Below are 27995 nucleotides of genomic sequence, written 5' to 3' on the forward strand. Positions count from 1 at the left end.
AAATAACACTTAAAATATTTCATAATTTAAGAGTTTTGCATTGCCTCATTTAATGTATAGGACCAGCTGTAAGGAAAATACACTCTTTAGCACCTAACCTACTGCTCCAAACCTCTGTCTGACTGCTGTGCGACAAGTCAAGATGATTTCCAACTGCCAATGAGAATAATGATGATGCAAAATATATGTGATAGATGAGAAATAACATCATATTTCTTGCTTAACACTAGTTTTTTCACCATCATCTAAGTTCATTGGCATTATATCTCCATTACCATACTGTACTGGAGAGCCATGAGAACTATCACTTTCCATAGTTTCATTGCTTAGGTCTAACTGTGTGTTGGGATGGAACGATGATGATGATGATGGAGGTGACATGAAAGATGGCAGGCTCATTGATGTTACTTGTGTTGAGGTAGGCCAACCAAGGGCAGGAAGAGATGGCACTGGGGGTAATGCTAGAGGTGGCTGGCCAATTGTTGGTATGCTGCCTGATACTGCAGCCATTGCAGCTGCTATATGAAGAAAATAAAAAAAGAAGAAAGTAACAGTTAGTTATTAAATTGCAACGAGATGTTATGTGTTTTAAATAAAATACATTTATTAACAGTAAATTAACTATTCAAGTTCATATTTTTCACATTTTCAGAGCTCTCCTTCTTCCCACCTATCAGAAATTACACAGAGAATAAAACATGCCTGATCTGCTGCTACAAAACAAACTCTCCCCTTCCACTCATACAAAGTGTTTGTAATTTATGGATGGGCCTTTATTTGATACCAATGGAATAAGGGTATGAAATGAATAATGAGCTATTAATATTACAGAAACTAATGCTTAAAAATTAGAAGAATAATTTTCCATGGATCATTATTTGTGAAGTGTCAATGACTTGAGTATATATACCAGGGTCATATTATTCAGGTTCACACCCACAAAATGGCAATCTCACGACGATGTTTTTGCATATTTTATTTGCATTTTGCTAAAGACTCTCCTAATTGTTTCCTGCTTTGTGCGATTTCTAAAATTAAACACAATATACTAATACTTCATGAAGATGACACTTTTCAATGAATAAACAGTGCAGCACATTCACATTAATAACCTTGGATGTGTGGTCACAAATATGGACAGTGTTGTGTCCCAATTTATGATTATTATTCTATCTAGTGAAATTCTGCTTATCTATATTCAACTTTTATCTATGTACGATATCACCCCTAAATACAAATATTTAAGCTATTTCTCCCCTTAGTGTCCCTAATATTTATATTATACTGCGCCTTTTGGGACATTTAGTTTGAGATATTAAATACAAAAACAAGGAGCAATTACTAAAATATGCCTGAATGTGAAACAATATTGCAGTCGTGACACTTTATCTCATTACTCATTTAAATATTCTCCCCTCCCGCATGATTAGGTTTGTACGTTTTCAAGTAGTGCATCGGGCAGCAATTTCAGATAACTGTTTTATCAATGAACAAAGGTTTATTAAACTCATTAGTACGGTACAATTCAATTTCTAATATAATTCAATTCAATACTAAGAAAACATTTACAAAATAACATTAGCTTATCACAAGTAATTTGGCTATGATCCTATATGGGTATTGCGATCATGCCGCCATAACAAATTCAACTCATACAATCATATGTATAATCCCAGAGCTAATTAACACATTAGTTAACCCTATATTAGTCTGAATACGCTATATGCTGTAGCACTTGGACATATGTGATCAACTCACTCTATTTAACTATCTAAAACTATGTAGATTAAATTATCCTTTCACTGTGTTAACACATAACTTACGTTTCAAGTTTTCCTATAAGTTACAATACACATGCATAAATCTTAGGACACATAATTACTTATATAATATTAATATTAACAAGCATACTTTCATTATAATCAGTCATGTATTAAAGTCCTAGTATAAATTTCCTTAGTCTCTTCAACAGTTCAGTAATAGAATAATGATTACAATTACAGATGATTTTCAGTTAACATAAGATTATTACAGTACCTTTTTCTCTTGAGTTTTCTATATTGGCCTCTACCTTTTTTCCGATTGAACTAGCCTGGTATGATCTCTCCTATAATCGGTCACTCCTAAGTTCTTTTGGCATTAAACTGTGCGTATGTGATCTTTACTTTTCGTACTTGAATTAAGAACACACTTTAGAATCATCTATACCATGGCTGTGAAACTCACCACGTGAACACCGACTTCTTTACAGATTTCCTTTTTTCGTAGTTGTCACTGGATGATGAAACACATAGATAATACCTCTTTCCTTTAGCTAAATGGCATTCCTCATTTCTTACCATAGGAAATATGGAATCGAAATCCTGCTCACTACGTGTTCCCGTGTTGTGTCGGACGGAGACATAACTCCAGCCCTGCCACTCAGGAAAACCTATACGAAGGAGCTTGTGAAGAAACTATCCAAGAAAAAGCCTTGTGGGTGGGGTTTCTAACCCTTTTATACCTTGACCCCTACCAGCACCTTCTTTGATTTCTTTTCTCCGCCCCTTACTGGATTCGACTTCACCGACCAATTAGGGTGGCATTTTTCTGCCAAACATCCTGAGGTCGGCGAGCACGCGACTCACGCGTGATGATGTCTAAATCCGGGAATTGACCCTGAGCGATAGTCTATTGTTTTTCTTTCGCTAGCCTCTAAATTAATCCCCCTTCCAAATTTCTAAGAATTTACTTAATATTTTAATCTCTAGCCTCTCACATACAATTCCTTATGACTAATCTTTTCTGTTTTACTTAGCTAATTTTTTTTTATATCACAACTGTAATATATTCCTTCTTTTATTATTTAGTTCAACAAACACTTTTTGTTATATATTTTACTTGGATGCAAGAATTTTTTTCTTTCTTTAAGTAATTTATGTATTAGCTCTTATACAGGAGTTTTATTTTATTTTCTCTTCATGTTACACCATGATAACTGAAAATTCCACATAGTGAAGGTATCAGGGTGTAACAACAGTATGAACCCTTTAAACAGACGTACAGATTGTGCAGCAGGTCAATTTCTTAGCATTCCAGTGGTTGTAAACCACCAAGAAGGTGGGGCAGGGTGGGCACTGAGATAATAGCACCCAGAAATCAGTAGCCATGATTGGTTATTGTGTCAACCAATTCAATTAAACGTCGACATTTTTCATGAGTTCCTGTTTTTGTTTTCTGAGTTTCATCTATTTTGCATGCGTGAAGTGTGAACTGATGTGTTTAGGATACTGATATAGACAAGTTTTTAATATATTCCTCTCCTTAAAAATCGACTTTCTCCAATCCCACTTTCCCAACAGTGAAATCATCCTCTTAGGAGATTTTAATGTCCACAACATTAGCTGGCTTTTCTCCTCCAGCCGTACAGATATTGCAGGCAGAGATGCCGAAACATTTGCCATCACTAACGAGCTTACACAACTTGTCCAGATGCCAACCAGAATACCAGATAACCCAAACCATTCCCCAAACACCCATATCTCTTCCTCAACAATGACCCCTCCAAATACACAGTGAAAATAGTGAGCCCCCCCCTGAATTCTGATCACAACTTAGTGCTCATCCCCCCCCATGCAACAACGTTTATACAGACACTCCCACACAAGAGTAGTTTGGTATTATAACAGTGCCAAGCGGGACAGCCTCCAAAACTTTTATGCTGCATTCCCATGGTTGGGCTATTGCTTCCGGCCTTCCAATCCAAACATATGCACCAAGCTTATTACCAAAGTAATCCTCACTGGCATGAATACATACATTTCACACAGCACCCTGAACTGCCATTCCATAACAAAACCATGGTTCCCCCAAAAGATGTGCCAAGGCTGTAGAGATAAAACACCAAACATACCACAACTGGCTGAAATCAAGAACCCCCATCCTCCTTCAAAGCTTACACCGAAGTCTGTAATAAATGCAAAAAAAAAACAATCAACACTTCCAAAACAGAGTTCGGAAGAGCAAAAAGCAGGAAACTAGCAACCTGTCCAAACGGCAGCCATACTTTTTGGTCTCTCGCCAAAGCAACTAGCCGCAATTTCTGCCCAACACTTATTCCCACCCCTATCACACCCCTATCACACCCCGATGGCTCTACTGCATCATCACCCACAGAAAAAGCCAATCTTCCGGCCTCATACTTTGCTTCAAATGCATGCATAACTGACAATGGTAAATATCCCCCAACCATTAAAGACACCCAACATACAATGTCCCCCATATCCTTTTGCCAGGATGAGATCAGAAAAATACTGTCCAAATCAGACACAAAAAAGTCTCCTGGCCCCGATGGCATTCCCCCAATTGTTCTGAAAGTTTGTGCTCCTGAACTGACCTCTATCCTATGTCACCTATATATACTCTCCTACCCCATTGGAATCTATCCCACAAACTGGAAATTGGCCTATATTCAGCCTGTCCTCAAGAAGGGTGACAAGTCACTGCCATCCAATTACCGTCTATCTCGCTTACCTCAGTCCTGTCGAAGGTAATGGAAAAAATCATCAATTCCCAACTCCAACACCATCTTGAAGACACTCACCAAATAAATGACTGCCAGTATGGATTCCGCCACTGCCAATCAACAGGAGATCTACTCACATACGTCACCCACTGGACGAAGGCTATGGAGAGGTTTGGCAAATCTCAAGTGGTTGCACTAGATATTTCCAAAGCCTTTGACCAGGTCTGGCATAAAGGCCTACTAGGCAAACTACCATCATTCGGTCTGACCTAGGGCTTCTGTAGGTGGATTGCCAGTTTTCTGTCTGGACGCACACTCTGTGTGATGGTGGACGGCTCCCTATCCTCTCACCACTCAATTAATGCTGGGGTCCCACAAGGTTCTGTCCTCTCACCAACCCTCTTCCTGCTATATATCAATGACCTACTGCAATTGACCTCCAACCCAATACAGTTTTGCAGACAACAGCACACTACACTCTTCGCTTGCATTTGATAAGCCTTACCCTACACAACTCACCTCAACCTACAGAACATCAACCACCGCGACCCTCAACTCTGATCTCCAAGCCATCCTCCAATGGGGTTCAGATAACCTCATAAATTCCAATGCCAATAAAACCCAGTTCTGTGCTATTTCCCATAAAAAAAGAACCATTTTTTCCCAATATCCTTTTTAATGATACCCAAATCTCCAGACAGTTTGAGATCTCACTCCTCGGAATCATCCTCGCATCAAACCTCTCCTGGCATAAACATATCTCAAACATTGCATCCTCAGCCTCAAAAACATTAGAATTCCTCTTTCGCTCAAGACGTTACTTCACCCCTGAACAGCTATTAACATTATACAAGTTACAAATCTGCCCAACTATTGAGTACTGCTCTCACATATGGGGTGGGACCCCATAAAGCTCTCTCAAAATGCTCGACTCAATACAGAGGAGAGCAATTAGACTTATCAATGATCCACCCCTTACCAACTCCCTCCCCCCCTTCTTTCACACAGACGTATGGTCTCTGCAGTATGTATATTCTACAAATATTTCCATGGGAAATGCTCATCGGAAATATCATCAGTAATTCCTCTGCTCAGTACTAAACTCATTGGAACACGTACAGCTGCTGCACAACATCCCTTCACAGTTCACCTAAAAACAAACAGAACAAGTTTCTTTTCCTCTTCCTTCATCCCTGCAACTGCTGTACTGTGGAACAGTCTCCCACCTGCTGTGTTTCCCAAGGAATACAATTTAAAGTCATTCAAATCAAATGTAAACAAATTCCTCCTTCCCCAACCCACCACCCATACGCTGTACTAATGTACTATAGGTTGACCGACCAACCTTCTGTGTATAGGCTCAACATAAAAAAAAAATATATATATATATATATATATATAAAATTTTCTACAAATAATTTATAACCTTTTTGTCCATATTTACGATGGGAAACAGTGTTGACGATTGTATGTTTAAAATCAAAAGGAGGTAAGCCTCATCCTCCTCTTCCAAATTTACTGTTGTATTTTTTACACCCTGGAGTAATTCAAATGTATCAACCAAATATAGCATTCTTGTTCATTATTTTCTAATATATCTTAAAACAAATGCAGTGTCCTCCACTCTATGCAGATTTGGTTACAATTAATTGATGAATTAAAGTATTCAAAGTTATTCTACAATTAACTGCATTGGACTAATTAAGATGAGCACTGATGCACTACATACTCTTAAAACTTTCATACATAGATAAAAATGCACTCATAAAGTCAAATTGATGTGAATTTTGTAGCACGGGTTGTATATACCAAACAACAGTGCACCCAACCGAAATGGGCATACAATGCCACTGATATATACACGCACACAGACAGTTTTGCCATAAATATTGTTACAACTTCCACACATCCTCATGCTACCCACAAAATTGCACAAGCCCAGTTCCATCAGTGGCACTGTGCACAGTCAACATTTGTCTGTTTATCACTAGAGAGAGAGAGAGTTGTCTAACTATATGGATTAACATACAGTGCAGAGATTATAAGAAATGTGTAGCTGTAATAGCATTTCAAAGTTGGAATATAGCTACCTGTTATTTTCAACATGCTAAAAACACTCATGATCAGTAGGATGTTTGTGTATTGGACTATTAACCATTATAATGATACAGAAGACATATCTCACTGTCAAAGAGCAGGTCGACCACACTGAGTTAGGATGCAACAGCTTGTGAAGACTGTGAAGGTACGCCTCTGCAGTAATCCTGTGAGAATGCGGAAAGGAATGTTGCAAGGTTTTGAATGTTTCACAGAGAATGTCATATGTACTAACTGATAACCTGGGAATGAGAGCATATTGTCATTCTACTGGACACTTCCTAAAACTACAACTTATGGGGCAGAGGGTGATAAAATCAAAGGCAGTTCTCTGCAGTATACGAACAACAGAGAGAGAGAGAGATATATACCCCTCTTCACAGATGAGAAGATTCTCACCATTGAAGAGTCATTTAATTGCGAAAACAATCAGGTATAGCACCCAGGATTCAGAGAGGTAATCACCTTGTGTCAGTGATAGTTTGGCAGGAGTTGATGTATCAGGCAGTATCTAAATCACATTTCTGTGCAAATGGGGTCAAAACCTCTGCCAAAGTATATCACGACACCGTTGCTGGAACCTGTGGTATGGCCCCCTGAACAACACTTTGTTCTACAGCAGACAGTGGACCTTCCAACAAGACTCAGCCCCTGCACACACAAGGCAAGGACCAGGACCACACAACAGTGGCTGCAGGAAAATGTGCATGACTACACATCACCATCTGACTCAAAGGGTGTTCAGGCTACTATGACAACACTACATGAATAATTTTACATTATCAATAATCTCCTTTCAACAATTTTCCTCCAAATAAGTCTAATACTTGTCAATACTCCAATATTGTCGTATCTAACATTTCATTCTTTAAGGGAGTTCTGTTGGCATCAATATCTAGAACTCAGTCTTCCTCTTGATTTCTTTCCTATCATCTACTTATATGTTCACTGGACATCCACAGATGCTGTATGGTCACTCCGATGCTCAGTGATGTGCCACACCAGGCCTCACCATGTAGTCCTGTTGTTTGCTTTTCTGGAGACTTCCTCTGAAGATTAGTTGCTCCACGCACACACACCATTCATCCATCTCATTGATAGTCTACCCCTTCCTCTTTTTTTAGGAACTTTACCTTCTATTACTGTTCTGAGAAGTCCTCCTTCCATCCTTTCAATGTGTCCAAAATATTTTAACTTTCTTTTGTCAATATCCTTAAGAGCCTTAAAGTTCTACTGATCTTTTCTAACACCCATTCATTTGTATGCCTTTCAGTATATTACCCTCAGCCTTCTGTAGCACCACATCTCAAAAGCAGATATCCTATTCTTATCGGACTTCTTTAGGTTCCAAGTCTCACATCCATAAGTTGCTATTGGAAAAACAACTGCAACCATCTTGTCATTAAACACGTTTTGCTAACCTTTCCTCAGCCATTCTGTTTAAGTAGCCATACCACCTTAGAGTAGCCTTGCTAACACACTAGTGAATGCAAACAATGTCAAGGTTCCTTCCTAACGTCTTCATTTTTAATATGATTCTCATCTCATCTAAAGACCATTTAAGTGAGTTAAATGGTCTCATCATACAGAGTTGCAGTATTTCTCTTCCCAGATTCTATGGTTAATTCTATGTGCATAGTCTGCAATGCAGATAGGATTAACAATCCTATTGGGACTTTAATGAGGTTTCTATGAAGCCAAGTTATTTGGCAATGACAAACTGCTGAGCCTAACACACAAGAGAAATATGACAGAAGAAAACTGTTGAAAAGAAGCATCGTGAAATATTATGTCTAACTATTGTAATCCTTTGTGGATATACAACAAAAAATAATGACTGATGATAATATTATGGGATGGCTCCTTTAATTAATTTTAAAAATAAAAATAGAAATAAAAATAACAGCTGAATATGAGTTTTCATTTGAATGGAATAAGAGGGCCACCATGTTTTGCAAAAGTCCATGATCAAAACAGACATGTTCTTAAAAACTATATTCTTTACTACTATACAAGTAGATATACTTATTTACATATTTACTACTATATTATGTATTTTTAAAAATTTTATTTCAATGCTTACCATGCTGCTGCCTGAGCTGTTTTTTGGCTTCTTTACGTCTGTTATTAAACCAATTATTTACCACAGGTAAAGTAACCTTTTCACGCTCAGATAACGGACGGTCTAATAAGAGGAAAAAAGCAGGTGAACTAAAAATGTTACACACACACATACTAAAAGAAAATAACAGGAAGTACAAACCAGTAAATGGTTATATATCAGGTAACCAAACAAGTTTGTGTGGTTTTCAGAAGATTATGCTGCAATGACTTGTTTTATTTTGTAGTGGTTTGCAGAGTGCAATTTTTTTATGTGCATCATAAGGCACAGATAGGCATCAGTCAATTGGTGCGTTCTAACCTGGTGTGTACTATTTTTTCTGCAACTTTGAACTATTTTAAAATATCAGTTGAACCTGGTGTAATTCAGGCTTGTTTACTTTACAAATTTAAACTCAGTTCAAAGGCTTCAAAAGCTTCCCATAAGATAAGTGCGCCATCTGGAAAAGATGTGGTAGCAGAACGTACCACAGATATGGTTTAAAAATTTGTTTCTGCTGATGAATCACTTGAAGATGCACAACGTTCAACAAGACTCTCCATTATTGATAATAAAGAATTACGTGCCACTGTTGAAAATAATTGCACATTAGCATATCAAGAACTCTTGCAAATGTTTAACACGAGTGTGAAACAATTCGTTTGCACTTGCATCAACTGGGAAAATCATGGAAACTAATGGGTCCCACATGCATTATCAGGTGACAATAAACTTCAAAGGCTATCAATTTGTATTTGTTCTTCACTTCTTTCACGTCATAAAAATGAGTCGTTTTTGGATTACTTGCTCACTTGTAATGAAAATTGAATCTTGTACTCTAACAGGAAGTGATGTTATCATTGGTTGTCACCAAATGATCCAGTACCACACATTACAGAAGGTATCGCTTCATCCCCAGATGAATGTTTACATGTGATGGAATGGAGTCAGCCAAACTGCAGGCCAAACAATTACAACTGAGATCTACTTGATGCAACTTGAGTGTGTGTAGGATGAGTTACTTCAGAAACTTCCAGGACTAGTTAACTGGAAGAAAGTGCTATTCTTACAGTCTAATGAAAAACCTCATACTGTAAAATTTACCCATGAGAAGATTTGTGCTTTAGGATGGGAGATACTCCCTTATTCTCCATATTCTCATGACATTTCTCCAAGTGATTATTGCATTTTTTTGGTGTTCTAGACAATCACGTGCAAAATACAGTTCCACAGTAAAGCAGGGATTGAAGCAGAGGTTGCTGGACTTATTAATTCTAAAGACAAAACATTTTATAAAAGAAGAATTTACAAACTCTTATCTCATTGGGAAAGAGTTGTAGATTGAGAAAGTACTTATTTTAATGAATAAAACATTTTACAAAAATTTCTGCAGTTATTTAATTTTTATTATGAAAAACCGCATGAACATTTTTGGTTAGCTGATTTTTGTAAACAGTAAACAACACTCATCAAAATTTAATAATAAAGATTATTTGTCAAGCTATTAGATTTCAATTATACTCCTAGTATAATTTCAAATAATACAGTAAATAAAACATCTATGTTATTTTAATCTCATTTTACATACTTTCTGATGCTAATTATACAATGCCACAAAAAAGTTCGTTCATGAATACACCAATTTGTTAAGTGCATTTTTCAACTTTGTGTTTATAAACATTCTAAAACATTTCATAAGTATCTTAAGATCATAAATAGATTCCTATTTTAAGTGTTCTTCCCCCACCTTTGCAAAAGGGTGAAAAACTTATACACTACTATATAGTATTGTGAGGAGACAGACTCCACAGCTCAGTGGTATAGACAAGCCCTTCGGTTGGGAAGACCCGATTAAAATCCCATCTATTACAAGAGAAACCTTTATAAGGTGTCAATCACATGGTGAGTTACAAGGGTGGAGGAGTTGGAGGATTTTTTAATCCCTCTAAAAAACCAAAACCCATTCCCATGAACACACATGCAATTATAGATCTCAGGTAGAGATCCATAATAGTCAACCTCCTGGATGGAGATGACTTGGCAGGACAGGACTGTGAGGAGATTAATGGATAGGTAGAGGGATAATATTTGTTAATGTTTGATTTAAACAACACCACAGATTACAATTTCTAGAAAATACTGATGGCGAAAAATGTTCGAAGAGCAGTAGTTAGTAAGGGGTGAGTTCGAAGTTGAGCTAAGGATGGATGGTGACTATCTGTGCTTTCCTTTCACAGGGTTTGAAAAGCGGTGGAATTCCAGATGAATATTCAGCTGAACAATGCCTTTGGAATATCTACAAAAACTGGGCAACAGGGAGAAGAATGAATCAGGTACAAGAAGGATTTTTAATCAATCCTGTATGAAATAGTGTTCTCAACATGAAAAAATCACTCCATAACAGGTTATATCTAGAATTTGTAGATAATAAAAAGTACAAGTGAGTTTGTTGAAAAAGAATGTCTGTGAAAGCCTTTTTTTTTGAGGGGGGGGGGGGGTAAAGACATTTAAAGCTAATATGCCGAAGCCATGGATTGCAAAAGGTTATTGTTATACAGGTATCTCCATTGGTTCAGAAGACCCATTATTCACTGATAATACTTTCTTGTATAATGAGATCTGTGGAGTATCCATAACTATAGAATTACAAGTGTACCAGAGTAAAAATTAAATTTATTATACAGATATTTCATCTTATGTATCATTAGATATCATCAGCACAAACAGCAAACAATAAGGCATTTGCATAAAGAAACAGAAGCGCATGTGCTTTACATTGGAATCCATCTATGTATACAGTTGCATAGAGGGATTCCAATGTAAAGCACATGCTCTTCTGTAACCCCAATAGTTTTAACTCTTCTTCTTCTTCCTCCTTTCCAGGCTTATAGGCCAAGTGGCCTGTTCCGGACTCAATTCCATCTTTTTAAGGGTCTTCCTCTGCATCGAGTACCTTTTGGGTGGTAATTTAGAATTTGTTTAGGTATTCTGCTTCTATTCATTCTTAGTATGTGTTCTTTCCATTTTTCTCTATAGCAAATAACTGTTTCATTTAGGGAGGTTGTAATTCCAAGTTTTTTTCTGATTTCGCTGCTTTTCATTTTGTCCATTATTGTGACTCCTTCAGTTCTGCGCAGAAATTTCATTTCAGATGATTCAATTCTTCTTTCATCTGCTTTTTTTTATTGTCCATATCTCACTGCCATAAAGTAAGGTTGGTTTAGCTACTGTATTGTAGATTCTTATTCATGTGTTTTTGTACATAATTGGGTTTAAAAATTTTATTTGTAATGCCTGTTACTTTTAAAAAGTTTGATATTTGGTTCTATATCAGCTTCATTTTCATATGACATTGTGCAACCTAAATATTTGAATGTATTTACTTGCTCTATTATTTTGTTGTTTATTACTATTTTGCTTCTTATCGGATTAGCACCTTTGAAGGCCATGACTTTTGTTTTGTTGGTTGATATTTCCATACTATATGTTTTTATCAGATTATTTAGACTCCATAATGATTTTTGTAGTTCATCTTCATTATTTCCAAAGATTATTTGGTCATCAGCAAAAAGAAGAGTAGCTAATCTGGTGTTTTATGGTTTATCTTGAATCCTCCTTCATTAGTTATCTTCCATTCTTTTATGATTTTATCTATGTATGTATTAAATAAAATTGGTGAGAGGGCAACCCTGACGTACTCCTTGATTTATTGGTTTCCAGCTTTATGTTGAATTATTGTACTTCACAGATATTTTATTATCTTGATATACATTATATAAGGCTCTAAAGAGTTGGTTTGGTAATTCATATTCTTCTAGGATTTCCCGTAGTTTTTCTCTGATAATTTTATCAAATGCTTTGGTGTAATCTATAAAAGCTGCGTGCGTTTCTATGTTCATTTCTCTGTGTTTTTCAATTAATAATTTTAACGTAAATGCAGAGTCTATACAAGACCTGCCTTTTGTGAATCCATTTTGTTCTTCTATTAATTTTGGGTCTACTATACGTTTAAGTTTATATGCTAAGATTTTTGCATATAACTTTATAACAGGTAATAAGTAAGCCGATTCTACGATAATAGTTACAATCAGATTTGTGTCCTTTTTTGTAGATGGGAATAACTATTGCTTTGGTCCAATCTTGTGGGCATTTTCCTTCTTTCCAGATCATATTATAAAAGTTAAGTAACCTGAGTGAGAATTCAAGTCCTGCATATTTGATAAGTTCCAAGTTTATATTGTCTTCTCCTGGAGCCTTTACTGTTTTGCTTTGGGTTAATGCTTCTGTTAATTCTTCTAGCGATGTTTTCCAAGTTATCAGAGATATTTACAAAAGGTAGTTTTCTGTTTTTTGAATGTTTTCATCATAACATAGATCTTGGTAGTAATTTTGCCATGTTTCTATTTTAATGGTGTTAATATCTGCTTTTTCTCTAGTTTCATTGCTTAGATTTTTGAGGATTTTATATGCATTAGGTCTTTTGAGCGTACAGTCTCTCTCTCTCTCTCTCTCTCTCATTTTGTTACAAAATTGTTCCATCTGTTTCTGTTTATTCTCCTGCATGCTGCTTTTGCTATTGCTTTTTTTTTCTGCTGTATTCGATTTTTGATTCTATTGTTTTTAGGTTGAGCCAGTTTTTATATGCTTTTTTCTTTTCTTCAATAATGCATTTAATTTCATCATCAGAAAAAGAGGCCCTAAGGCCTCTTTTTCTTTGTTTCTTTTCTTTGTTCCTAAACTTTCTTTTGCAGCTTTTGTCATTATGGTTTTTAGGTTTGACCATTCTTCTTCTTCTTCTATGTTCTGATTTTGTTTTATACTTGTCATCCAGTTCTTTATTCTTTTTTGGTACAAGTCTTTAATACTACTGTCGTCCAAAAGTCTAACCTTGAAAGATTCAAAATTTCTATTTTCCTTATGCTTTTTGTTGTTTTCCATCTTGGTTCTACTTTTCCAATTAAAAGGTAATGATCTGATTCTATTTCAGATCCTCTGTATACTCTTGTATCTATTATCATTTCTGACATTTTGATATTGATGAGTACGTAATCAATAATGCTTCTTGTGTCTCTTACTTCCCAGGTTTATCTGTGGATATCTTTAAGTTTGAAGAAGGTGTTCATTATTTTAAGGTTATTGCTTATAGTAAAATCTCTTAATCTATTTCCATTTCTATTACAGTTAAGTTCTCCGATAGGTCCTATGTTTGGTTTATATGATTTATTGCCAATTCTTGCGTTGAGATCTCATATTAACAAAATGTGATCCTTAGGATTGGTCTTATTTAATATGTTCTGCAGTTGGATGTAGAAGTTTTTCTGAGTCTTCCTCTTTTCCTTCTTCAGGTGCATAAGTTCCAACTACTGTCATATAGCCTCTGTCTATTTTAATTCTCATTTCTATTATTCTATCACTCCAAAAGTTGTAATGGATTATACTGTTTCTAAGAGATTTATGTAGAAAAATCATTACACCAGATTTAGCTCTCTCTTCTGCTTTTACCCCACTGTGTGTGTGTGTGTGTGTGTGTGTGTGTGTATATATATATATATATATATATATATATATATATATATATATGTATGTAGAGATATAATTTTCAGTTTCGCCTGTTCCTCTCTGCTTTTTTTTTACTATCTTCATGAGTCTTTTTAGTGGGTTAACATTTTGACTGAGAGGGTTACTGGCCATCTGCAGTCTAGCTTGGTGATGGGGCTGCTATCTTGAGGCCTTCAAGTTTGCCTTCAGTGGTAGGAGAGATTTTTAAAGAGAAGACATAGAGATAGAAACAGAATGACTCATAGCCCTCGATTACTCTAATAGCATTAGGGTCGTGAGTTACAAGAGTTGGGCGAGGAATGCCATATAGGAAAGGTTAAAGAGCAAGGGGGCCTACCTCATTTGTTTTAACTCATGAGGTGAAAATAAATTAAAATAGATTAGTTAAAAATAAAATATAAGAGCACAAATTTATTTAATATATTTAAGGATAACAATTTCCCACACAACTGAGGCAGTCATTATGATTAAGGTTAAGTCGATGGAGGAAGGCTTTAGCACTTGCTTGGTATAAACATTCATGCTTATATATGGATTATGTATCTTGGTGTTTACCCATTGAATCCTGTGGCTAGTGTTTTCAATTCCATGTTGTACCAGACTAAATATTTGAGGTTTGATAAGTCAGATGTGGTCTTGATGTTTAGAGATATGTTTATTAACAGATCTTTCTGTTTGTCTGTAGTAAGACAAGTCGCATGGACATCATACTTGGTATATGCCGGCTAGCATCAGTGTCGAAAGTTTATCTTTTGGAAAAGGAAGCAGGTTATGTTTGGTTGATGGATTTGTAGGTAGCGATGAGTTTTTATATTTTTTCATAATTTTTGCCACACATTCAGAGATGCCCAATAGTTTTAACCAATGCGTTCTACTGTTTCTTTATTCAAATTCCTTATTGTTGTATGCTGTTTGTACTGATGATGTCTTACAATATGTAAGATGAAATATCTGCATAATAAATTTAATTTTTAATGTAGTACACATGTAATGTGATTCATAGTCATTCATCGATAAGGCACCAACCATCACCAATGGCAACCTATTTCACCCATTCAGCATTCTTCAAGCAAAAAATGAAAAAATGTTGAACTCTTGTTTTCCCCATGGCCCTCCAATATATTTTCAGAGGAACCATTTTATTGACCTGTCAAAATCTTTGTCATTTGCCTCTGGATTTTCTCCAGCACATCCTCATTATTCGAAGAAGAGATAAGGCACAAACAAGCCATTAAGTATTTGAAGAGAGAAGAATAATTGCTGGCCTGGTTGGGTGAGTGGATAGTGTATCCACTCTCCAGCCAAAAGGCTGCAGGTTCAAATCCTGCCGTGGGCACAGATGTTTGTGATTATCTATGAAAATACTAGTGGTGGGCAACAGATGGCATTAGTGTAGATGATGATGGTAGTTGGTGGATTGAGTGGTGGAGATAGCTGTAGAGTAGGTGCCCTCCCTCCATGAGTCTTTGGACTCCCGGGAGGTGTCACGTAGTAATAATAATAATAATATGAACTTCACCTACTTAGGAATGTTAAGGAGATCACTATTTTAAGAAATATCTTTAACCATTTTAAGGAAATGGTTATAGATGAAAGAGTCTAACTGACTAATAAATCAACTTTGCCAAGTATTAAACTTTTCAGTTTTGTGTTTATGAAGTGTTGTGTGTTCTTTGTGTGCTTCCTTTTCTGGATACACCTCAGGCAGTCTATCCTTCACTGTTTAGTGACACAATTCTTCTCTTAGAAGACAAATTTCCACCCGACAATATGGCTCTCTTTGCCCACATACTATGTTCCGGCTACTTTGTATAGTAAAATAATTTTTACCTACACAAAGAAGGTACAGCCATGGGCTCACCACTATCATCCCCAATTGCTAACTTTTATATGGAAGCTTCTGAGCATTCCTTTTGTTTAAAACCTACAGTTTGGTTTAGATATACATTGATGATATTTTTGTTATCTGGCCACATGGCTGTTAAACGATAAACACATTCCTTAGCCACCTGAACGAACAACATGAGTGTATACAATTTACTATTGAAATTGAAAAATCAGAACTTGTTTCCTTTTCTAGATACACTGATCACACATCTTCCCTCATGCAATCTATCCTTCACTGTTTACTACAAGCCTACACATACCAGCCAATATATACATGCTAGCTCATATCACCATCCTTCACAAAAACTTGGAGTCATTAACACCCTCAAAAACAGAGCCTGTTCATTTTCTCTAATGAACAAGCTTTTAAACAAGAATTACAAATTATTAGTAATACACTTATAAATAATGGCTATATAGCAAAAATACCATTAATAAAGTTCTTCATAAAAATTCATTAAAGAAGAATATAGATTATAGTAAAACCATAGATATTCCATGCATTAAAGGATTATCAGAAAAAAGTAAAAGAATTCTACATCATTATAATCTTAATGCCACTTTTAAACCACCTATAAAATTAAAAAAACACATTCAACTCTTCTAAGGATTCTCCCCCCCCCCCCACCCTGGAGTTAATTGTATCTATTGCACCTGTAACTTACATTATATTGGGGAAACTGGACATACAATCCCTATCTATAAAAAAGAACACAAACGATACATCAAATTTAACAGTTTTGATGAGCAGGCCTCTGAGATAACACTCTTAACATTCTACACCAAACTGATTGGAAAAGTACTTATTATTTACATCATACAAAAACCTGATATAAATGGAAATTTAAAGAAGGCTTGTGAAATTTTGATTAACTGCCCTAATCTCAACAATAATGGTGGCATAAAAATCCCGAGAATTTGGATGGCACACATTCAGCCCACTTAGTTCAAGTTTTCCAGCAAACCCTGACTTTAGGACTACTACGCAATTTTTCAGCTTTTATTGGCCACCATCCATACTGGTTTGTATACAGTAAAATCCCATTTTTACACTTTCCAGGGGACTGATGAAAAAAAAGTGTAAATAGCAGGAAATATAAAAAACATTAAAAAACAGGCTAAAAGATGACTTACTGCTAGTATGTGACTCTACATACTAGATTACAAAATTTAATAACTGAAAATAAATGAATTTACAATTACTTACATTTATCTATTTAAAAAAATCTTTAATTGTTGATTGTTTTTGCTTTTTCTGCACTCTGCCTCTCCACAGTGTATAAGGCATTAAATGCCCCATCGTCTCCTGATGCACTTGCAATATACAGCCTCAAAACAGAGATAGCTTCCATTGCTTCTTTACTAGTAGAGATGGTAAGTTCATGATCACAGTCTTCTTCAACCACTACTTCTTCAACAAGGTGGTTGGAAAGGATGTCTTCTACACTTGGTACCATTGATGTGATCACACCAGCATCAATAGTCTTGAAATGAGGAAGACTCATCTATCACATACCAATTGTTGGGATCTGATATATCTTCATCTTCCTCCTGTAGTTGTTCCTCCTCTTCCACAAACTAACTCCAACCTTCTGGAAACAACTGGATATGGTTTCAGGAGTAACATGCAACCATGCTTTGGCCACATAATGCATGGCATCAAGGATTGATATGGTCATTTGTTTTGGGTCCATACCATTATCATGCGTAAACACAGCTTTTTCAACAAGCATTTTTCTATCTAGGTATTCCTTGCTTAACGCGGGATTTGATTAACGTGCCGAAATTAATTGCGGCAATCCCTTGATACACGCGGCAAGAGTTTTGATTAACATGCCTTTAACTCTGCCAAGCTCACAGCTGATCTGACAGATACATGAAAAATGTTTAATATAAATACACAGTTCAGCTAATATGTTGTTTATTTTTTAACGGTATATATCAGAACACAGAAAAATAAGTAAATAATTAATTTATTAACTTATTGCTGATATTTCGCTGGTGTTATAACTAGCATCTTCAGAGCACAAAAACACAGTTTGTCACAATATGTGACAATGTTGCTGCTACAACACTGCATAATCAACAGACTAGTTAAACAAAATTGTAGCAGCAACACAAAGACTAGATTCCTAATTTTGGTGCCCTCTGTCTGGAAAAAAAAAAAAAAAATTGCAGCTATCACATAAGACTAAGAGTCCTAAACAGAGAAAAAAAACGATACTAGTTTTTTCTTAAGATGACTGTCTTCCAGACTTTAGGCAAATTTATACAGCCATATTTGTTGAGATTTGGATTATGTTTCAAGACTTCTGTTGCCTCTAAGAACAATCTCTCTGACTTGTAAGAGCTTCTGTGCAGTACTTTTGTGTTCTTCCAGTTGATCCTGTGTGTAGGGGTATCCAGAGCATGGTCTGCTAGGCCCAACTTGCCATAGTGATAATGCCGGATGATATTTTTTGTGTTCGCTGATGCGGATGTTCATAGTTCTTCCTGTTTGACCGTAGTAGGCTTGATTACATGAACAGGGTACTTCGTAGACTCCTGGATGTAACAAAGTGGGAATGCTGTCCTTGGGTGAGCAGAGATAAGGGTTGCTAATTTGCCACATGGTCTGAATGTGGTGCGTAGTTCATGTTTATTAAGAATTCTTGAAATCTTTTCGGATGTGCCTTTAATGTATAGGATGGTGACTGTTTTGTTGTAGTTCTCTGTGGTGGATAGTGGGAGGGTTTCTTAGGAGCGTTTAGTATTTTGTTTATCTTATGGAGATTATAGCCATTGGCCAAGGCGTGGCATAAGTGAGCCAGTTCAGCAGCAAGAGCATTGGAACAGATTGCCCTAGCTCTGTGGGTTAGCGTTTTTAAAATGCCATATTGTCGAGAAGGGCGATGGGGTGATTGTTTGTGTAAATATCTCCCTGTATGTGTGGGTTTTTTAAAAACTGAAAATGATAAGGAACCATCTGGAAGACATGTGATCAGTGTATCCAGGAAGGGCAGACAGTTATTAGCTTCCAGTTCCATTGTAAAGTGGATTTTTGGATGTTGGCTATCTAAATTTATACAGCCATATTTGTTGAGATTTGGATTATGTTTCAGGGCTTCTGTTGCCTCTAAGAACAATCTCTCCGACTTGTAAGAGCTTCTGTGCAGTACTTTTGTGTTCTTCCAGTTGATCCTGTGTGCAGGGATATCCAGAGCATGGTCTGCTAGGCCCAACTTGCCATAGTGATAATGCCGGATGTATCTTTTGTGTTTGCTGATGCGGATGTTCACAGTTCTTCCTGTTTGACCATAGTAGGCTTGAGTAGGCCTAAAATCTGGGAAACAGCCATCTTAAGAAAAAACTAGTACCAGTTTTTTTCTCTGTAATAAAATAATATCCCACATAAGGAAATCATTGCTGTAAAAGAGCTACAGAATAATAGCCAGATTATCATAACAAAAGTAGACAAAGGGAATGCAACCGTGGTGATGGACACAACAGAATATGAAAACAAAATGCACACGCTGTTACAAGATCAGTCAACATACAAAATTATAGATCACAATCCCACCAACACACAAAAGAATAAGGCACGTAAATTATTGAAAAAAGTCACTTCCTGGCCCAAAGACACAGTAAACAAACTCAAGCCCTTCCATGTTAAAACACCTAGGATTTATGGTGCACCAAAAATTCACAAACAAGGTACACCCTTATGCCCAGTTGTGGACAGTATAAATAGTCCCACATACGAACTGGCTAGACATTTAGCTAAACTACTAGCCACTCTCATAAACAATTTTCCCTCCTTTGTCAAAAATTCAGCCCACCTAAAAAGCACCTTACAACACCATACCCTAAAAAGCTCAGACTTAATAGTAAGCTTTGATATCACCTCACTATTCACAAATGTACCACTAATAGAAACCCTCAATCTACTGAAGTCACACTTCCCCCCGATATATTTGAACTATTCAAATTCACAATACATGCAGGATATTTCACATGGAAAGGGAAAATATACAAACAAATATATGGGACAGCCATGGTCTGGAGAGTCATTTTGCTTGTTATCGTAGAATTTATGCCGATAAGAAAAAAAACTAAAACTGTTCAAATGAATCTTGATAACTTCTTTTGATAAAAAAAATTGCAGTAAATAATATAGGTACAAGTATTTATTAAACATTTACTTTGCATTCATTTTTTATCTTTCCTAAAAGAGTATCATATAAATCGAATTATTAATACAGTAATCGATCATGGATGAATTGCAATTTTTACCATTGATTATTAGATTTGATTAACACGATTTTGATATACGCAGTAACATCGAGGGATTAATTAACCGCGATATTTGAGGGATACCTGTATTTCCATTTAAATGTATGGATGATGCCCAGATCTAATGGCTGAAGCTCACTTGTACAATTTAGGGGGGAAAAAACACTAATCTAATCTAATATTTCTGAGCTGCAGATCTTCAGGGTGTACAGGACATTTGTCTAGTAGTAGTAGTAGTATTCTGCAGTGATTTGCCCCCATTTCAGCATCCAGAGCATGCAAGTGGATTTGAAGATGCTGCTGGTCATCCATGCTGTGCTGTTGGCATCATACTTAGTAGGCAGATTTTTCATTCTTAAAACACCTTGGCTTTTTAAATTTACCAATTACCAGGAGGTAATTTTTCTGATCCATCAGCATTGACCACAAGCAAAACAGTTACCGACTTGCTGGGTTTTCCACCGTGACACTTCTCTCCTTTAAAACACGTTTTACTTGGCAGAATGTTATAAAAGAGCCCAGTTTCATCAACATTGAAAATATTTTTCAGTTTAGTCCTGAATAATAGTCTTTAGTTCATGTTTCCAGTGGTTTACAGTTTCCCCTGCAACACTATTACTTTCTCCACACGCTTTATACACAATATTGTGATGAGTCTTGAAACGATCAATCCATCCATTTGACGCAGTAAAATCATTAATCCTTAATCCCGCAGCAAATTCAAGGGCTTTTGCTCGGAGTATAGTACCATCGACTGGAATACCCAATGCTCTCGTAGAAACAAACCACTCCGCCACAAGTTTATCCAATTCATCATTTGTCGATGCCCGGATATATTTTCATTTTTTTGACATAGCGCCAGATTGCTTTGCATTGAGTTCAATGCTTGACCTGTTTTTTACTATCGTGTTCAAAGTGGACACGCGGAGAGTCCAAGATCTTTTGCTAATTGCACACATGTTCTGGCATGCCAATCTACATGTCGCAGAATTTCCATCTTTTCTTCTACCGAAATACATTTTCTGTCTTTTTTCTCCATGTTACTAACATGGATCATCCACCACTGCAACTTGAAAGCAACTGTCACATGATAAATTACGTAGCAGAAATTCTGCAATATACCACATGCTTCTGAATTGTGACTATGAACACCAACACTGCAAGCTAGTGAAGTGATATTTCACGAATTGTGGTTTATTCACTGATATCTAATATTCATGACTAACAAATGTAGAAGTGTTTATGTGATTTCACAATTTGTGTATACTCCTTGTTCACAATTTCAATACAGCACTGTGAATGTGAAATCACATCACAACATGTCACGGGTGCCACGAGCTACTGACAGTTTAAAATTACTGATATGAAAACTTCACGGTATCTATTCATACTGTGATTGAAAAATCATGGTATCGCTCATGACTACATCACTGCTTCAAGCGTGCAAGGCACTGTGATGGCGGAAATGAAACTACAGCCAAAAGCAACACCATCTGGGAAGAGAAATGCACAGATTTCTGCAGAAATCAATTTGAATAGAGGAAATCGATTCAAAAATCAGTTTGCCTCCCGCAAATCACGGGAAATAATGTCCACATCAAGTTGTTAATGGCAAGAAAACAATATATCGTAAGAATAGGCCTTAAGACAGGACCAACGGAAAATGAGGTAAATGGCATGAAAACGTAAATTGCGGGAACGTAAAAATGGGGTTTTACTGTATATACTTACATGAGTAACTTTTTTGTGTTGCTCTCTACTTAATTTAATTTTGTAACCTAATGGATAATAATAATAACAACAACAGGACTCTAGCTTTGATGTAGTAAGGTTTTCTTTCTTTCTTTTTTTTTCCTCACCAGAAGTCAGGTTAATAGTTTCAACGGTTGACCAGTAACCTTAGCATACCATGTAGACTGTAGTACAGCTTGTTTCTTTGTATGTGTGTGTGCGCGCACGCGCATACTCCAGATGATGTGACCTCAATGTGAAGTTCGAAACGTCGAGTGATTATTTTATTTTATATGAAACGGAAGTTTTACTCTAATATGGTAGTTGTTTCCATAATTTTTAAGATGTATTCTGATCGCTGTGATCATATTTAAGTAGGTCAATTAGCGAATACAGGATTCCATTAAGTAATATTAATGGAATGGAAATCAAGCTTGTAGAAGAAATGGAAAAGTATACCATGTGGACATAATTGGTATTACTGAGACAAAGAAGACAAAAACAGCGAGATCATACAAAATCTAAATTATAGCATTTAGTAAGATCAATATAATATTCAGGTTATAATGATCAGGGGCAATGAAGAAGTGGCAATAGTATCCAATAACAAACATGAAGACTGATTGGAAGTAGAGTCATGTGGACAAACTTTGAAATGGAGAAATGGACAACAAAACTTATTTGTGCATCTGGTCATACAGAAGGTTCTCCTAAGGAAGAAGTGGAGGAATTTTTTGAATCATTAAAGCAAGCAGCTTATATATGAACACAAACTGAAAATGAAAAAAGTGGTCGTTGCTGGAAATCTAAACAGTACAGTAGGAAACAAATCCCACTAGGCATATAAGACCATTTTTAGGAAAATTTGGAGAAAAGGACAAAGCTAATAATAAAGCTAATAAGTACCTGATGAATTTCTGCTCAGTTGAACAGAAATTCATCAGGTACTTACCGTCATTATTAGCTTTGTCCTTTTCTCTAAAATGGTCTTATATGCCTAGTGGGATTTGTTTCCTACTGTACTGTTTAGATTTCCAACATAAAAGTTTAGATTTCCAGTATCAACACTTTTTCAGAATAAAAGTGTTGATACTGGAAGTGACCATCACTTAGTTTCAAGTAGAATAAAAACGAAACACTGGAATGAAACTTTGAAAAGAACAGTAGGTAAGGTTTTATTATAAAAAGAATGAAAGTTGAGCAAGTAAACTGTAGACTCAATTGTACAAACAATATTGAACAAAAACTGAAACTGTGTTAAAACAAGAACCAAACCTTAGAGTCTCATTGACAAACTCTGAAGAAAGCATTCATTAATTCAGAAAAGAATACCATAGTGGACAGAAACAAAAAGTTAAAGAAGCAGTCCTGGAAAAGAAGAGCATATCTAAGGTTCCTAACAAATAAGTCAGTAGATGCCATAAAAGAATAGGGAAATAAATCTATGAGAGATATGCATAGCTTACAGAGAGAGAGAGAGAGAGAGAGAGAGAGATAAGCTATGCATAAAACTTCAGTGGGAATATAAAAGATAAATTTCAGGAAAACAGTAAAATGTTCTAGTCAATTGAAAAAGCTTACAAATAGAGGAAAGCATACTGTACAAGGAATCAAAGATGATAAAGATATCCTAAATGTTTGGAGAGTAATTACTTTGAAGTACTAATATAAAACAAGCAGTGGCAGAAATATCAAAAATGTTAAAGAGGAATGCAAATAGGAGTGCATACTAATACTTAATATGGAAAAAGCCATTAAAACTTGAAATGCAGACGGGTAGATAGAGTAAATGACATTCAACCAGAAATGCTTAAATATCCAGGTACAAATGTTCTACAATTTTGTTCTACAACTTTACAAAGTTGGGTAGAGCAATTGTGAGTGCACAGGATGTCAAAATTTTACAGGATGATTTGGATAGTTTGGAGGACTGGGCTAGGAAAAATGGATGTCAATTTAATGTGGCAAAGTGTAAGGTTATGCACTTTGGGGTGAAAAGAATAGCAGCAGTATATCGCATTGGTGGAACCATACTCCAGGAGATTGATGAGGCCAGGGATTTGGGAGTGCTGGTGGAGAGTTGAAGTTTAGGGGGCACATTGCAAAAGTAACTAAAACAGCTCACCAAATCACTTGGCTTCTGAAAAATACTTTAACATGCAGAGACGAACAAGTTGTTGTTCCTCTGTATCGAGCCTTGATAAGACCCCATCTGGACTTCTGTGCCCAGCTATGGGCACCAGGGTTTCTTCGTGATGGGGAGGAAGTGGAGAGGGTCCAGAGACGAGTGACCAAGATGATAGCAGGTCTGTGGAATGAACCTTATGAGAATAGGTTGAAGATTTGTGGGTTGCAGAAATTGGACGATAGACGAAGGAGGGGTGATATGATTGAGACATTCAAATTACTGAAGGGTTTTTATAAGATTGATCCAGAAGATATTTTTGAAAATATGACTGGTGGTGGGAGGACTAGGGGCCATGCATGGAAGCTGGGCAAGAGCGTGGTTGACAAGGGTGTTAGAGCTAGGTTCTTTACTTGGAGAGTGGTAAATGAGTGGAATAAGCTTCCAGAGTCTGTTGTGGGTGCTACGACCGTGAATGAGTTCAAGGCAAGGTATGATAGATACTGTGTGAATGTTGAATAGTTGTTCTTGACATGATGTTAGGGCCTCCCTCGATGAGTCTGTCGACTCCTTGGAGTTTCCCGGAACAATAATAATAATAATAACAATGGCTATATTGAATAATTCTGAGGGCCTGGGTCAGAACGAATTCCAGTTGACTGGAGTAGAGTTTTCATAGTTCCCATTTATAAAAATTAAATAAATATGAGAACCTACAGAAACATTTCTCTAGTAAGTGTTCCAAGATATATGTAAGATACTTGAAAAAACTTGAAAAAGAGGTTGAGAACAATTGTGGAAGAGAAACCTTGGAAAAGAAAAAGCTTGGTTCAGGCCAAACAGAGGTTGTTAAGATTAAATTCTCACTTTATGACAAATAGTTGAAAAATCATGGGAATACAAGAAGGATCTGTATTTCAAGCTTTGCAGATGTAGCATTTCGAACATTATACAGAGCAATACACAGTCTACATTTAAGTTGTAAGTCAATTAGAACCGAAGGAAATGCAGGAAGACAGTTTGATGTAAAATCAGGGTAAGACAATGATGTCCATTATCTCCGCGTTCATCATTTATGGAAGAAAAAAAAAGTGACAATAAACCTGATATCAGATGTTGAAAGTTTATTTTTCACTTGGTTAGAATATAATAAATTTAGTTTAATCCTTTATCCAAGTGTGAGCAAACAAAGTTTGTGCCTGAAAGTATCTTCAGGACTGGGGTAAGGTAGTGCAACACCTTACCGCAGTCCTGAATGCATAACATTAGACATATCCACAAGGAGATGTGTTTTGCATTATAGGAGATACTGAGATAGGAGTGTTAGTAACTTGCTCCACCTTTGCAAGAAGTTTCCCTAGTGTTGCACTACCTTACCCCAGTCCTGAAGAAACTTTCAGGCATAAATTTTGTTTGCTCACACTTGGATAAAGGATTAAACTAAATTTATTATATTCTAACCAAGTGAAAAATAACCTTTCAACATCTTTCTCTAAATCCAGAGTAACTTATTAAAAAGGTGGCACACCCTTTGGCAACTCCTATAGGTAGAGATGACCTGCTAATATTTCTGGCTGGTATCTCCACTTGGGCCTAGCTCCCACTGAAGAGACCTCAATAAAGATCGAAACTAGTCTGAGTAGTGGCCCTTCCCTTAATGCATAACATTAGACATATCTGCAAGGAGATGTGTTTTGCATTATGGGAGATACTGAGATAGGAGTGTTAGTAGCTTGCTTCACCTTTGCAAGAAGTCGCCCTGGGGTTGCACTACCTTACCCCAGTCCTGAAGATACTTTCAGGCGCAAACTTTGTTTGCTCACACTTGGATAAAGGATTAAACTAAATTTATTATAACCTGATATCAGAATCAGAAATATTAAACTTAGCTCTTAGTTTTATTGAAGATTTCACTCCTAAACAGATCAGATACAAGTCTTCAAGATTCTCTAACTAAATCAAATAACAGCTGTAACAAATTTGGCATGAAAATCAACAATAAAAAACAAACAAACCAAAACTATGAAAATAGGTAGAAACATAGAAAACTTCAGCTGCATTCTGAATGGAGATCCTATAGAACAAGTAAAATATTTCAGCTATCTTATGCATAGTTTTTAATAAAGATGGAAATTTAAACCTGGTAAGACAGGTTTATCTGGAAATAAACAACAGAATACGCACAGCTGTAGTGGTATAGTGGGCAGGCAGTTGAATAAATTTATATGGAATAAAAGAGAAATTAATCAAAATACTGAACTAGCAATATACAAGACACTGTTCAAATCAGTTTTAAGTGATGGAGCTGAGAGTTGGGTGAGAAATAAAGCACTTGATCAAAGATTAAAGACCATAGATATGAGAATTCTTAGAAAAATTAAGTGAGTAAACAGACAGCATCAATGGTAGAATTATATTAAAAAATGAAGATATTATAAAGGATCTTAACATTGTTAGCATTCAAGAATCTGTGAGCAGAGCTAATCTAAGGTAGTCTGGTCACTTAAACAGAATGAGTGAAGAAAGATTAGCAAAGCAGGTGTTTGATGCCAAGATGGCAGGAAAGAGATTGAGAGGAAGACCAAGGTGTAGGTGAAATGATTCAGTCAGAAGTGCATTAGAAGTACAGATACATACATGTTGGAGGTTTAATGGAATATTATCAGCACTGATGGAATATTATCAGGGATTACAAAAAAACTTCTTGTAACAACACACACACAAATATAATACAATAGTGAGTGAAACTAAAGTCCTATGGGTGTGCCCTCTATAGGCATTTGCAGGTGGCTTAAGATGTAAAGAGGGATCTCTGATAATTAATGTTTCCCAAATTTTGGGAAGTTTAATGTAATCATATTTGTTTAAATTCGGTTGAGTGCAGATGCAGATTCAAAGATTAGTCTTTCTCTTTTGAATTTACTATGGTGGAGCATGGTGGTTTTTCCCAGGAGATCCTGTGGGTTGTATCCAAAATATGGCCTGCAAGGCCATATTGACCATAATCGTGACTGCAGATGTATGACTTGTGTTCTTCTAACCGGATGGTTGCTGATCTGCCTATCTGTCCGAAGTAAGCCAGTTTACAGGCACAATGTACTCTATATACTCCAGGCACTGAGAGAGGAGGAAGCTGGTCTTTGGTGGAACGGATAAGGGTAGTAAGTTTACGGTGGGGCTTAAAAGCTGTATGGAGGTTGTACTTTTTTAATGATTTGGCTATTTTTTCTCATGTACCACGGATGTAAGGTATGGTGATCACATTTCTGAAGTCCTTCTGAAGAGATGGGGAAGGACTTGATTATTTTTTTAATTCTGTAGTCACTGTAGCTATTGGAAAGGAAGGTGTTGTGTATGTGTTTGAGTTCGGTTGAAAGGGCAGTTTCACTGGAACAAAAGATTGTGGGCTCTATTGGTAAGTTTTAATAATGCCATATTGCTGAGAGGGGTGGTGGCAGAAGAGTTTGTGAATGTATCTGCCTATATGAGTAGGTTTTCTATATACAGAGAAAGAAAGGTTACCATTAGGAAGGCGCATTACTAAGTTGTCTAGGAAGGGTAAACTGTTGTTATTTTCCTTTTCCATCGTAAACTGGATTCTTGGATGTAGACTATTAAGGTGACTGAGGAAGGAATCTAATGTGTCTGGGCCATGAGGCCAAATATAGAACACATCATCTACATATCTTAGCGATAGAAGGTTTTAGAGGGGAAGAGTC

General features: G+C 36.3%; 1 protein-coding gene across 1 annotated transcript in view; it reads right to left on the reverse strand.

The window, feature by feature from the left end:
- Nucleotides 1-207: 207 nt before the first annotated feature.
- The window catches only part of LOC150101019 (uncharacterized), a 78273-nt gene continuing 50485 nt past the window's right edge, over nt 208-27995 (reverse strand). The window contains exons 4-5 of the mRNA XM_090402148.1: nt 8685-8786; nt 208-518 (exon numbers count right to left, since the gene is read on the reverse strand). Coding sequence (XP_090258274.1) covers nt 208-518; nt 8685-8786 — 413 coding nt within the window. The remainder of the gene's footprint in view (nt 519-8684; nt 8787-27995) is intronic.

Source organism: Typopeltis vanoorti, chromosome 12, assembly GCF_054136105.1.
Source record: "Typopeltis vanoorti isolate ZY-2024b chromosome 12, IOZ_Tvanoo_1.0, whole genome shotgun sequence".
Lineage (NCBI taxonomy): Eukaryota > Metazoa > Arthropoda > Arachnida > Uropygi > Thelyphonidae > Typopeltis > Typopeltis vanoorti.